The sequence below is a fragment of the Chelonia mydas genome, chromosome 4 (genome assembly GCF_015237465.2).
Source record: "Chelonia mydas isolate rCheMyd1 chromosome 4, rCheMyd1.pri.v2, whole genome shotgun sequence".
Lineage (NCBI taxonomy): Eukaryota > Metazoa > Chordata > Testudines > Cheloniidae > Chelonia > Chelonia mydas.
The window spans coordinates 59,427,418-59,440,734 of record NC_057852.1 but is presented as its reverse complement, the minus strand read 5'-3'; the positions used below and the strand labels follow the sequence as shown (position 1 = coordinate 59,440,734).

At 36.2% G+C, this 13,317-nt stretch overlaps 1 protein-coding gene across 11 annotated transcripts in view; it reads left to right on the top strand.

Annotated features, from left to right (window-relative positions):
- FBXW7 (F-box and WD repeat domain containing 7) overlaps positions 1-12,531 on the top strand; it is a 281,649-nt gene extending 269,118 nt beyond the window's left edge. For all 11 annotated transcript variants that reach the window (XM_037897397.2, XM_027833416.3, XM_027833417.3 and 8 more), the window contains 6 exons: positions 896-1,032; positions 3,325-3,438; positions 5,646-5,827; positions 7,055-7,280; positions 9,107-9,317; positions 10,699-12,531. In XM_037897397.2, the coding sequence (XP_037753325.1) occupies positions 896-1,032; positions 3,325-3,438; positions 5,646-5,827; positions 7,055-7,280; positions 9,107-9,317; positions 10,699-10,967 (1,139 nt within the window). In that variant the 3' untranslated portion in view covers positions 10,968-12,531. The remainder of the gene's footprint in view (positions 1-895; positions 1,033-3,324; positions 3,439-5,645; positions 5,828-7,054; positions 7,281-9,106; positions 9,318-10,698) is intronic.
- The last annotated feature ends 786 nt before the right edge of the window (positions 12,532-13,317 follow it).

Genomic DNA, 13,317 nt, shown 5'->3' with positions numbered 1-13,317 from the left:
TCCCTGAAATTTAGAGAGTAGGGCTTTAGGAGAAATCCATAAAAGGGCACTAAAATATAATAATGTATGAATCAACCTGTAATTTTTAAAGGCGCCTGAGGTAGCGAGGTGCCAAATCCTATTGGAATGGGAGTTCTCTTATCCCATTAGCCTCCTTTGACAATCCCTGCCTTTAAAGGTTTCACTGAAGACAGAGCCAAAATAAAGATATATTCTTGTCTTGTTCTTATGATGACAGTATTGAGAAAAGAAAGATGAAAGAGTGGGGGTTCAAGAATGATTCTGTAACTTCTTGGGCTTGGAAACCAAGCATGTGTGATTAAGAATATCAGCAGGGATGAGCACCAGAGAGAGAGAACTCTTTTCCCAGAAAATGTATTTCAGACTTTGAAGCACTCAGTAATTTGAAAGAACAGTTTAGTCAAGACTGGCAAATATAGGTACCAGAGAATGATTTGAGAAGAATGGAGAAGTGGGAGTCATCCATGTACTGGCAACGACCAAGACTGAAGCGAATAATTAGATGAACCAGAGGAAAAAGATGTATAGAGAAGGCAAGTGGGCTACAGACAGAAACATAAGGTATTCATTATTAGAAAGGATGAAGCGAAGCTGCAAAGCCTTCAGCAAAAATATGAAAAAGGACCAATTATACAATAGTGGTAGTTCTAAAGAAAAGGAAAAAGATCTAGTATAGGGAGGAGGGCAGGCTGACATCCCTGAAGCACAGGACAACAAATGAGGTTGGGTTGGAACAGTATTTGGTGCGAAGGTGATTATGTCACCATAATATATGAAGTCAGTGGTTAAAGTTTGGGGGTGAAGAGAGGTTGTTTGATGTTTGGTGAAATTGACAAGATTTTCTTCTTTTTTTTTATTTTTAAATTCATTTTAGGGATTGACGAACCATTGCATATCAAGAGAAGGAAAGTATTAAAACCAGGCTTCATACATAGCCCATGGAAAAGTGCTTATATCAGACAGCACAGAATTGATACTAACTGGCGGCGAGGAGAACTTAAATCTCCTAAGGTAACCATTTCTGAACTATGTACATATCAAGAATTAAGTAGGATCAGTCTGTCAGCTGCTAGTTTTGTTTTGGACTAAACTAAATCATTTCTGACACCCAAAAAATTTTTAAAAACTGTTAAAATAACTTGAAAAGAGGGTGTTAAACCCCTTTGTGCCAGTTTTTTTTCTTAAAAATAATCAGAAGGAGAAAGTCATGTATATTTTACAGTGCAGAAAATTATGTATGTTTCTACCTATCCTGTTTTAAGCCAAATGAAAACTTCTGAGCATCTGTAAAGGGGAACATCTGTAGTTGTCTTTCTGAGGGTTGGTAGGAGAGCCTGGGCCCACCCACTCCAGTGGGCTCCAATCCAAGGCCCTAGTGGTAGGCAGCTAAGTCCTGCATCCTGGTGCGCTATACAGCTGTCTTGCAGGATCACTGCCTACTAAGTCCCTGCTCTTTCCACAGGACAAATTAAAATATTGAACATAAGATAAAATTTCTCATCTTCAAAGCGTCACCAGTCCCTTTGCAGGCTTGGCAGGTCACAGTAGACGGGCCTCAGGCAGCAAGAGCTCCTATAAATTCTTTCACAGGAGCTCAGGTCAACTTACCTCTACTGTCTGCCTGGTACTAAGATACTCTGCTTCCCTTTTTAAGTGCCTCCAGTCTGTGCAGGCTTTATAAGTGTGGTGGGGCAAGGCCATCTGGGACCAGATCAACTCCTTAACCTCTTCCTTTCCACTGTAGGGTTTGTATACCTCACTCCAGCACCATATCAGAAAATCAAAGTATAGTTGCTGCTTGTAGAGTTAAATCCCACTGCTGTGGCACCACGCAACACCATTTTCACTGAGGCCCCCATCCTGGGAACGTTTAGACTGATACTTAACGTTACACAGGAAAGTACTCCCATTCACTTCAATAGGAATACTGGTGCATAAAGTTAATCGTGTGCTTAAGGTATTTTTAGATTGTGATACGAAACTATTACATAAATTCTGATATTTGTTTTCATTTCATGTCTTCTTTTTACATACATTTTTATAACTTTTTAAAAGTAAAGGAAATTCCCTTTTTAAGATTTCACTGCCTCTGAAAATAAAAATGAAGTACTATAATATTGATGAAAATTGTTTCATTTAGCCTGATAACATTAGCAGGGTATGCCCACATTTTAATGATATTGATACTAGATTATACTCTCATAATGTGCTTTATTTATGCAATAATGTAGCAGTCATATCATCAAGGCTGATTGTGTCTCCAGCTGTCCTTTATACATAAGGAACAGCCAGAGACTTACACTATCCTTTTTAGAGAAATTCTGTGACTTTTCTTAATTTTTGTACAGTAGTCCAGAAAATTAAGCAAACAAAACAATACAGGAGTTACCTAAAAAGCTGAGAAAAGTTCCTGCTATTTGAATATCTGCAACTTTCTGTGTTTCTGGCAACAGCTCTGCATTTTTTGTCATATCGTGCTATGCTGGAATTATTAAAATGGTAGCCCCAGACATTACCCAGCTTCCCATTTCATATCAAGAGACATTTTGAGAAGTATTCAGATGTTTTTAAATAGTAAATTCCGTGTTTAATTTGCATGTTCTGATGTAATTGATCTTTACTGTAGTAAAAATAATCTGTTGCAGTTTTCCATAAATCAAACATTGAAAAAGCCATTTTTATCCACAAACATGGAAATACGTATTTTCTTCTTATTCAGCCAAACTAACTTTTGTTTCTTTGTAACTGGTAAAGCTTTCTATAGTTCTTATTTTGGATAGTATCTGGTACCTAGTAGATCAGGAGGAGTGGGGTGGTTAAGAATATAAGTACACATTAAGACTAGTTCATAAAAATAAAAAAAAAATGCATTGGATAAGAGAAACAAATGTTTTGTTTGTAGGTAAAATGTTTTCCATGAAATTATTCTCATGCTTTTAAAGATTTTATTTAGATGTTTTTAAAATTATTTTTTAGAATACACTGGTCTATCCAACATGTTATCCTAGTTTTAGCAATCATCTATCTCAATTATTTTAGAAGAAGGGTAAAAATAGCATTAATGCACCTGGTCAGCTATGCAATACTATATCATGGATGAAATTTTATATCAAGGAAATGTCTTCCTGACTCTAGCTAGTAATAAAATAGATCTGAAGTATAAGTACTGATGACGATTCAATTTTTTAATCTAGTTACAGTAATTTATACACCCTTCTTGCTGATGTACACCATTCTGATTTTCTTTTCTGTTTATCTTCTAATCTTTTGGCTCACATTGCAACACACATTCTCTATTGTCAGGTGCTCAAAGGTCATGATGATCATGTAATCACATGTCTACAATTCTGTGGTAACCGAATAGTCAGTGGTTCTGATGACAACACATTAAAAGTTTGGTCAGCAGTTACAGGCAAGGTAAGTTGGTAATTGCTGTTAAGATCCAGTGAAATGGATCATTGGTACAGTAATATCAAGTTTAAAAGTGTGTTACTAATTTATCCTGTTTCCCAGCATCTTATGTCTTTGCCTTTACTGCTGTCTGGTGCAAGACAAAGAAAGAATATTAGAAAATATTTGAGCAATCTTTCTCCGCGCCAAAATGTGTCTACTTAATGAAAGTCACCTTGATGTGAAATTATAATGCTGTTCATGTTACCATTGGCATATATCCTTGTTCTCTTGGCAGCTGCTCTATTCTTGTGGAGTCATTTTTGACATTGATTACAGAGAATTTAGACACATACTACTTTATCTTCCCTATCGGTTAATTCATCCTGACTTTAATCACATGGATCTTGTTTCTGGCTAATGCTTGTGGCTTCCACATTTATTTATATGTTTAAGTTTTTCAAATGTGTATTTTTTATTTGCTATAAATAGCCTTAGAAGAAACTGTTTATTTCCCTTTATACTAGCAACAGAGTATCTTCTAATTTCAACAGCCCAAATGTTGATAGTGGCAAGCTTAAAATATAAAAGATATCCACATTGTAATATTAGTCTTAGACGTATTTACAGGTTTCGTTTCTGTCTTTGCATGCCTCGAAGTGCCTTGACTGGATTCTAACTACTACCTTACGGAAGAATAAAATAAAATGTGGTATGCAGGCAGCCACACCCAATTCAGCTGGCTTCCCTTCACTAAGCCTAGTTCATGAAAGAAACCACGGTGCAATTTTAACATTCTTTCATCAAAAAGGACAAGATGGAGTTATTCTTTAATGAAAAACATTTGTTTTGTACATTCTTCCTCCTCAAAAATATAACGTGCCACTGAATATATTAAATTAAACATGACAGGATGACTTGTCAGCAGTTTTAAGTTCTCAGTAACATCTTCTCTAATGATTAAAACATCTTTATATGAGGGATGTTTATGCCAAACCTTAAAGAATATTCAGAAAGTGTTGCATCCAACATGGAAGAATTCTATATTTGCCCTCATCCTGACTGAAAAAAAGAAATTGCTCACAGAATGAAAAATTTAGCGGTCGCTTATATGCAAGTGACCATGACTTGATCGTATTTGTTACCTACAAACAGAATAAAGTCCAAACCAATAAAATATATTCTTACTGCTTTGAAAAAGCCAGTTTCACAAAGCTGAAAACAATTCCACGCCAAAACACATGGGAAAGAATTTAAACAGAAAAATGTGAATAATTGGAAACTGTTCAACAACATTTTACTTAGTGCCCAAAAAGCCACAATCAAGAAAGGAGACAACACTGATTAAAAAACAAACTGGCTTAGAAGCGAAATGAAAGCAGCTATTAAAATATATATATATATATATATATATATATATATATATATATATATATATATATATATATATGAATAACCAATGGAAAAGGGAAAGTTGATATCAATGAATATAAATTAAAGCTAGGAATTGTAAAAAAAAATCGATAAGGGAAGTAGAAGGACACAAGGAGAAGTCTGTGGCGAGCACCATTAAGGACAATAAGGAGCTGTTTAAGTACATTAGGAAGAAAAGGAATCCTAACAATGGTATTGGTCCATTATTAGATAGAAATGATAGCACAGTCAATAATACTGAAAAGCCTAAATGTTCGATAAATATCTGTTCTATATTTGGGGGAAACAGATGATGGATTTATAAAGTATGACGATGAAATACTTTCCATTCCAGCAGTTACTCAGGAGGATGTTACAAAGTATCTAATAAAGTTAGACATGTTTTAATCAGCAGGTCCAGAAACTTGCATCCAAAAGTTTTAAAAGATTTGGTTGACGCACTCTGTGGATTGTTAATGCTGATTTTCGTAAGCCTTGGAACACTGGGAAAAAAAGCTAATGTTGGGCCAGTATTTAAAAATTGTTCCTGCCCCACTGAGGGTAATTAACCATTAGAAAAAAATTGCCAAGTGTTATGGTGCATTCTCCATCACTGGAAAGCTTTATATCAATATTGGATGTTTTTGCAAAAGAGATGCTCTAGTTCAAATAACAATTAATTCAGAGAAATCCTATGGCCTGTGTTATACAAGAAGTCAGACTATATGCTCACAGTGGTCTGGCCTGGCCTCATAATCTATGAACTGATTAAATTTCTTTCACTTTCTTCCAAAATACTAACCATACATAATATTTTTCAGTGTTTAAGAACACTAGTTGGACACACAGGTGGAGTCTGGTCATCACAAATGAGGGACAATATCATTATTAGTGGATCTACAGACCGAACACTTAAAGTATGGAACGCAGAGACTGGAGAATGTATTCATACTTTATATGGACACACTTCTACTGTGCGTTGTATGCATCTCCATGAAAAAAGGTAAATGTTTACTTAAAATTAGATATCTTTTTTGCCTCTTATTCTGTGATTTTTTTAAAAAAAGGAAAATGTACCTAAAATGTCATTAAGTAGTCCTAAAACAGTAAAGGTCTGTGCAATATAAAAGCTATAATATTCAGTAAAAATATTACAAAAATTAAATTTATTCAGTCAACATGAAGAAAAAAGAGCAGTTGACTGCAAGAAGAAAAGGTCTGAGAGAATTAACCAAAGTACAATAAGACATAAACCTCTCCATATACAGTCAAATAGTTACCTATAACTTTTTCAAAGTTGTTTCAATTATTGATGTGATCCATTCTGCTATGCTACGCTACGAACAGTCCTTGTTTTTAACTTATTTTTGTCCATTTTGTTGTAAACCTTTACCTATTTTAAAATTACCTTTCAAAAAATGTCTTTGGACTTGAATATATTTTATTTAAATTTCTTTTACACTGTCATTTCATTTCAACAATAGTATATCAATTCAAGAGACTTTGGCTGAGATGTTATAGTTACTTGTTTAAAGCTTTGCATTGATATGTAGTTGTGTCTAGAATGTTGTCTTGGTTATTCATCCCATCTTCTCCTTCTAAGAAAACTAAGGTTTTTCTGCCCAGATAGTTAATGGAATTAGAGTAATCTTCATTACTATTTGTGGTTCCAGTCTCAGTAGGTTCAAAACATTTTAAAAACTGATATTTACTGTACAAATCAAGTGACATAAATGTTGCATAATGAGGAAAAGCCTCCAAAGAGGGTTTAAAAAAAAATAAAAATTACTGGGTAAGTGTAGTGCTCACTAAAGCAGGACTGTATTATTGGCTTGAGCTAACCATATGTAAAAGTAGGTGGTAATCTGTCACATACAGCTCTCCCAACCCACCTCAGTCTTGACCTGCAATATCTTGTTGTTCAAGTTTGCATCTCTCCTCTTAAATACTGACTGCCAATCACACCAAATAGTTTGGTGCTGTGATGATGAACAGGGTGGGAAAACCTAACATGCTTTAACTTTCAACCTGAATAAGATGTGAAGCCAAGCCAGCTCTTCAGAACCAGGCAGACTAGTACCCAGGCCACCTCGCCTTCCAGAGAAATAAGTTCAGTTTAACTGTTTTATGCACAAAAGGTTGATATATCAGTCTTCCTGCTTTAGCATACGTGATACAAATAACATGGAAGTTTATATGCTAAGTGTAGTTTTTGTTTGTGTTTCACCAGAGTTGTCAGTGGGTCTCGAGATGCCACGCTGAGAGTTTGGGACATAGAGACAGGCCAATGTTTACATGTTCTGATGGGACATGTAGCTGCAGTCCGGTGTGTTCAGTATGATGGCAGGAGGGTTGTTAGTGGAGCATATGATTTTATGGTCAAAGTGTGGGATCCAGAGACTGAAACCTGTCTACACACACTGCAAGGGCATACTAACAGAGTCTATTCATTACAGGTAAGTGATTTGCATCTAGTGCTCTATATTCCCTGGGATACAATATCTTTATTGTTAAACTACTAAAATTGTGGGTACTTGCTAATCTGCAGATGCCATCCTAGAAAACCCATAGAGATTCAGGTTACCCTCATGCTACATCTTGTCTTCATTTAGAATGGGAGCCAAAATCCTAGTTTGGGTCTCTGAGAGCTACCACAGTACAAATTAATAAGATTTTTTTTTAAAAAAATCACCGTTATTTATTGTACATTTATTTTTTCTTTTGCTGTGAACATTCTTGTTTTCAGTGTCCCTGTTTTTCATAGCTTATCAGCAACTGAGGAGCTAAATCCATGCTAAATTAACCAAAAGTAAGGGCCCTTTGATAGTCTGAAAGTTCATGTATTAGTATTCTAGAATTTTAATCTTAGAGAAGGAATTTAGTGCTAAGGTATATGGGGTAGTGCTAGACTAGTTCAATGTGTGTTGCAGTAGCTAGAACATTCATGTCCTTCTTCATGTGGAATATTTTACAGCCATGAAAAAATTACTTCCTTCCCCAAAAAGCTGTAGTATTGATCTTTAAAATTAAACCAGAGCTTGTCTCTCTTATTCCAAACTAAAGAAGAATGTGCTTAGTAAATAAATGCTGAAAAGACATATATCCACAAAAAGGAGAAAGCGGGCTGCTTCTGGTATTTACAAAAGACAAGTCACTTTTGGCAGCTTTGTATGATTGAATTTTTCCTTAATCTGATGTTTGAAAGGCGATTTTGTGTGTCCTCTAGCATTTATTGAAACATAAGGGGTTAGTTGGCATGTTGTCCCTTTCGGTATACAATTGTTGAGTTCCTGGCTAGCAACACTTCATGGATTGTTATAAAAAGGAAAACAGTGGTTAATATTGTGTGTATGTGGACCTAGGATTTTAATGGCTGTTAGTGAAGGGTTCTGATCAGCTTCCTGCCTACCTATGTTAGAGGCCACATCTACATTTGGAAGGTTTTGCTGGTGTAACTGTACTAGCCCAGTAAAGTATAATCAGCAAACCATTGCTAATGTGGACACTTTTGCTGACGTAGTTTATTCCAGTCACACCTCCATCTCCACTCCAGCAGAAGTGCAGTTTTGCCGTAATAACTGAGTCTGCACTAGGGGCTTTTTCCAGCAGAGCTATGTTGGTCACAAATCACATCTCATCACACCCCTCACTAACACGGTGATGCAGTAAAAGTTTGTAGCTGGAGACCTGTTGTGGATCCTCCTTTACCTTTTGACCTACCCTGAACATCCTTGTTTCTCTCTGCAGAGCTGAAACAACTTCCAGTCTGAGAAGGCATTTAGGGATTCATTTTATGCTAGGGCTTGCTGGCACCACAGTCAGACAGGGATCTCAGACTCAAATATTTTCTGTTCAGTTTGCTTGAATGTTTAGCTATGTATAATACTATTCAAAGAGAGGGTCAAAGTAAAGTGTCTGTCAGTATGTACTTTTCTCCTTAGTCAAGATTAAGATCTGTAAGTGCTGAACTGCAGAACTCCATAGGCCTTGTCTACACTAGGAAATTATACTGATGGCCCTATCATTAACCACGCGCACCTGATGCTATGTTAAACATAAGGCTTTGCACTGAGTTCAAAGTTGTATTTAACATTATTAGGCAATGTATTCTACCATAATGTAATTTCCTAGTGTAGGGGATAGTGCAAGGTCGTAGTGTATACTGTCTTATTTTGTGAAACTCTGAATTAAATGTAGCACGCCTCATGGGTTGTTTTCCCCCCACAGTGTGACTGCTAACAGCTTGATACAATTGCATGTAATGTATTTACCTTTTTTTTAGTTTGATGGCATCCATGTAGTGAGTGGATCTCTTGACACTTCAATCCGAGTTTGGGATGTGGAGACAGGAAACTGCATTCACACATTAACTGGCCACCAGTCATTAACAAGTGGAATGGAACTGAAAGACAATATTCTTGTGTCTGGGAATGCAGATTCAACAGTCAAAATCTGGGATATCAAAACAGGACAATGTTTACAGACATTGCAAGGTGAGCTTATGCTATCCAAATATGAACACATTCATTCAAAATACTAAAAGGCTGGTGCAATATTAGTGCATGTCAGTCCTTAATTTACCAATTGCTTCAGTGCTGAGTGCTGTTGAAATAGTTAACTTAATATCAAAGTACTTGTTCCTATCTGTTAAATCTGAGCATTTCTACTTCCCATATATTGCTAGAGGACAAAATTCGCTTTGGGGAGATTGTTTTAATTTTAGGTCAAGTCAAGCTGTGTTTTAAATCTACAGTCTTGTTTAATGCACCATTCTGAAACGGGGAAAGGAAAAGATTCCAACCAGCATTTTAAAATAACCTGTACATAAGGAAAACAACTGCTAATCATTTAATGCTCAAAAGTTGGCCATGGCGACAGCTGTACTATCTTTTGTATTTGTGAAATTATCTTTCTGTGAATTAAATAAACCTTTTTTTATAATTAAATCTAAAATAATTTGCCTATTATGGAAAGACAGCTGTTCTGATAGAAATTTGCTATCTGTATATTAGACTAATAAACCACAAAAATATGTAGGAAATGGCATCTCAAAACAGCCAGTCAACTTAGTTATTTAGGTCACTTGGACATTTCAAAGCCTCCAGACTAATTGGGTTGGGAGGCAGTGAACACTGTCTGTTACAATAAATCAAGAAAAAGGAATGGAAAACATACCCTCCACTGAAACACAGGAGAGAGAGAGAGAGATTTTAGTTTTCATTTCGACTGTTGCTGTGCACATGGACACACATTCACTTATTTTCCTAAGCAAGTCTTTTGTAATAGCCTTCCCTGGCTTTTGCCTGCCAGCTCTGGTTCTGGGAGAAAACCCACTTCACTAAAAAGTATCCTCCACTGCTTTATCATACTTAATTACTGGACAAAACAAGCTCTGACCTTTTAAAGGACAATTACTATGGGATGGCTTAAGGGAAAAAAGGCATGTAAAGAAAAAGAGTTTTGTTGTTTGAGTTAATATTTAACTATGACTTCAACTGGAGTTTTCTTGTCTGTGGGAATTCTGTAACATTCCACCAGAAGGGATTTTAAATTAGACGAACGCTTTGGCAACAGCACTATTTCCTACCATCAAGGTTTAGCAATGACCTGGGAACCAGACCACGCTTTCTTCCCAAAATGGGGTGGGAGTGGTAATTATCTATTCTGTGATCACTTCCTTCTACTAGATAAGTTTATTTTGAACCTGTGAGGACAGGATTTTCAATATCTGTACTAGTCCTTTGAAAACACAGAGGGAGGCTTTTGTGTATGTTAAATATTTGATTTACTTTGCATACAAATATATCTAAACATGGTAACCCCTTACACTGCTTTCTAACCATAAGCAAAATTCTTTTGGTTTTACTATTGTAGGTCCCAACAAGCATCAGAGTGCTGTGACCTGTTTACAGTTTAACAAGAACTTTGTAATTACCAGCTCAGATGATGGGACTGTAAAACTTTGGGACTTGAAAACGGGTGAATTTATCCGAAATCTAGTCACATTGGAGAGTGGGGGAAGTGGAGGCGTCGTGTGGCGGATCAGAGCCTCCAACACAAAGCTAGTGTGTGCAGTTGGAAGCCGAAATGGAACTGAGGAAACAAAGCTGCTGGTGTTGGACTTCGATGTGGATATGAAGTGAAGGGCAGAAAGATGAATTTGTCCAAATGTGTAGATGATGTTTCCCCTCCCTCCCCCTGCAAAAAAAAAATCCCTTGTCCTTGGTGGTGCAGGATGTTGGCTTGGGGCAACAGATCCTAAAGACCTACAGACTACGAAGGAGGAGACTGCGAGATGACAAACTGTAACTGACAAGAGAGGCATTTGCTGTCTCATCACATAAAAAGCTTCACTTTTGACTGGGGCAGCTTTGCAAATATAAGACTTTCTAAATCAAACCAGGTGCAATTATTTCTTTATTTTCCTCTAAGTGCTCATTGAGCAGAGTGGAGGTTAAAAAGTTGTTACAATTCTTGCTAAACTGTTATTTTACCACAGATCTAGAAAGTTGCTGCATAACATCCGTTACTGGATGACTTTCAAAGTTGCGAGCATCTGTGGCGACAACAAAGTCAAATCCTGGTGTGGAAAAGCTAAAATCTTACTGTGAATTGTTTTTGTACAGTTTTATCAGAGTTTTTTTGTTTGTTTTTTTTTTGCCAGCCATTGCCAATGTCAATCACAGTATTAGCCTCTGTTACTCTATTTACTGTTGCTTTCATCTACACTCTACAATGCATATGTTGCTCTGAGGTGGCAAGTTGTCCTGGGTTCTGAGAGTTCCTGAATGGATTTAACTCTCAATGCTGGTGCTAGAAGTAGGTCTTCAAGTATGGGATTGTTGTCCCACCCCTGTACTGTATTCCCAGTGGCCAAACTTATTTATGCTGCTAAATGAAAGAAAGTAAAGCAAATTATTTCTTGTTTTTTAATTTTTTTTCTGCTGTGACGTTTTAGTCCCAGACTGAATTCCAAATTTGCTCTAGTTTGGTTACAGAAAAAGACTTTTTGCCACTGAAACTTGAGCCAACTGTGCCTCTAAGAGGCTGAGAGTTAAAAAGTTTCAGACAATTAAGAGTGAAGTTTGCCTGCAAGTAAAGAATTGAGTGTGTGTGCAAAGCTTATTTTCTTTTTTCTGGGCAAAAATTAAAACACATTCCTTAGAACAAAGCTATTGCAGCCTGTTCTGTGGGGAAACTTTTTTCTTTGTGAGGGCTGTGGTGAATGGAATGAACATGCATAATAAAACTGACAAAAATTTTAAAAATATAAATACAAAAATAAAATTGCTGGTCAGTCTTAGTGTTTTACAGTATTGAGAAAAACAACTGTTACAGTTATTGCTGCAAGGAACTGACACAGTGCAAAAACTATTACGTTTTTGTAATAAAGATATACATGCAAACAAAAAAAATGAAAAAGTCAAATGGTTTGCCTCATTCTCCAAGAGCCACAACTCAAGCTGAACTGTGAAAGTGGTTTAACACTGTATGCTAGGCGATCTTGTTTTTTCCTCCCTTTTTTGTTTTGTTTTATTTATAGTCTGATTTAAAACAATCGGATTCCAGTTGGTTTAATTTTAGTTATGTAACAACCTGACATGATGGAGGAAAACAACCTTTAAAGGGATTGTGTCTATGGTTTGACTCACTTAGAAATTTTATTTTCTTATAACTTAAGTGCAATAAAATGTGTTTTTCATGTTAGCATGTCTTTTTCTTCCAATGGTTTGCTACTGTACTAATATGCAACATTGAAGCCAGTATATGGGCAAAATCCTTATGAGATGTGTAACAGTAAGTCGTCTGAGATAAGTCAAGTTTCTCAGTTTACTGAAAAGAGGAATGTACAGAAACCAAAATGCCTGGAAGGACTTCTTATGTAACAAAGTTCTAGAAAGAGACTTACTTTCCCCCCAAGAACATGCAAGAACACTGTGTCAGCATCTCTGTGCATAAGCCACTGTATTGAATTTGTCATTGGGGCTTCAACAAACATGGGAGTTAGCTTCTTATCACTAAGAATATACTACTAGGTTAAGATTTGACACTGGCAGGAGTTTGACACAAAGTTAATCAGTAAATAAAGAGGAAAATCTACATGAGTAAGCTTTTTGTGGCTATTACGGTTTCTTCTGAGACCATTTTGTTCATTGCATCTGAGATTGAAAAAGTCTAATAGAAATGATATCTAATGTTTATTTCTTGATTGAAATTCTACAGAAAAGAATATACAGTATCAAATGAAAAGCAAGAAGCAGTAAAATCCATATCAGAATTTAAAACCACTCAAGGTCAGTAACATAAGATAGCTTTAAAGTGAACTGTCCAAAATAATATTGAAAGAAAGTCCTACGCAATCCACATGGTCCAAAGCAGTTCCACCAACTTGCTCAAACAGAAAAGTCAATACAGGTGAGCTAATCGAAATATCAGTTGCACTGGAAGCCTATCAAATGTTATACATTCTTCTAAAACTACGTGCACAAAACT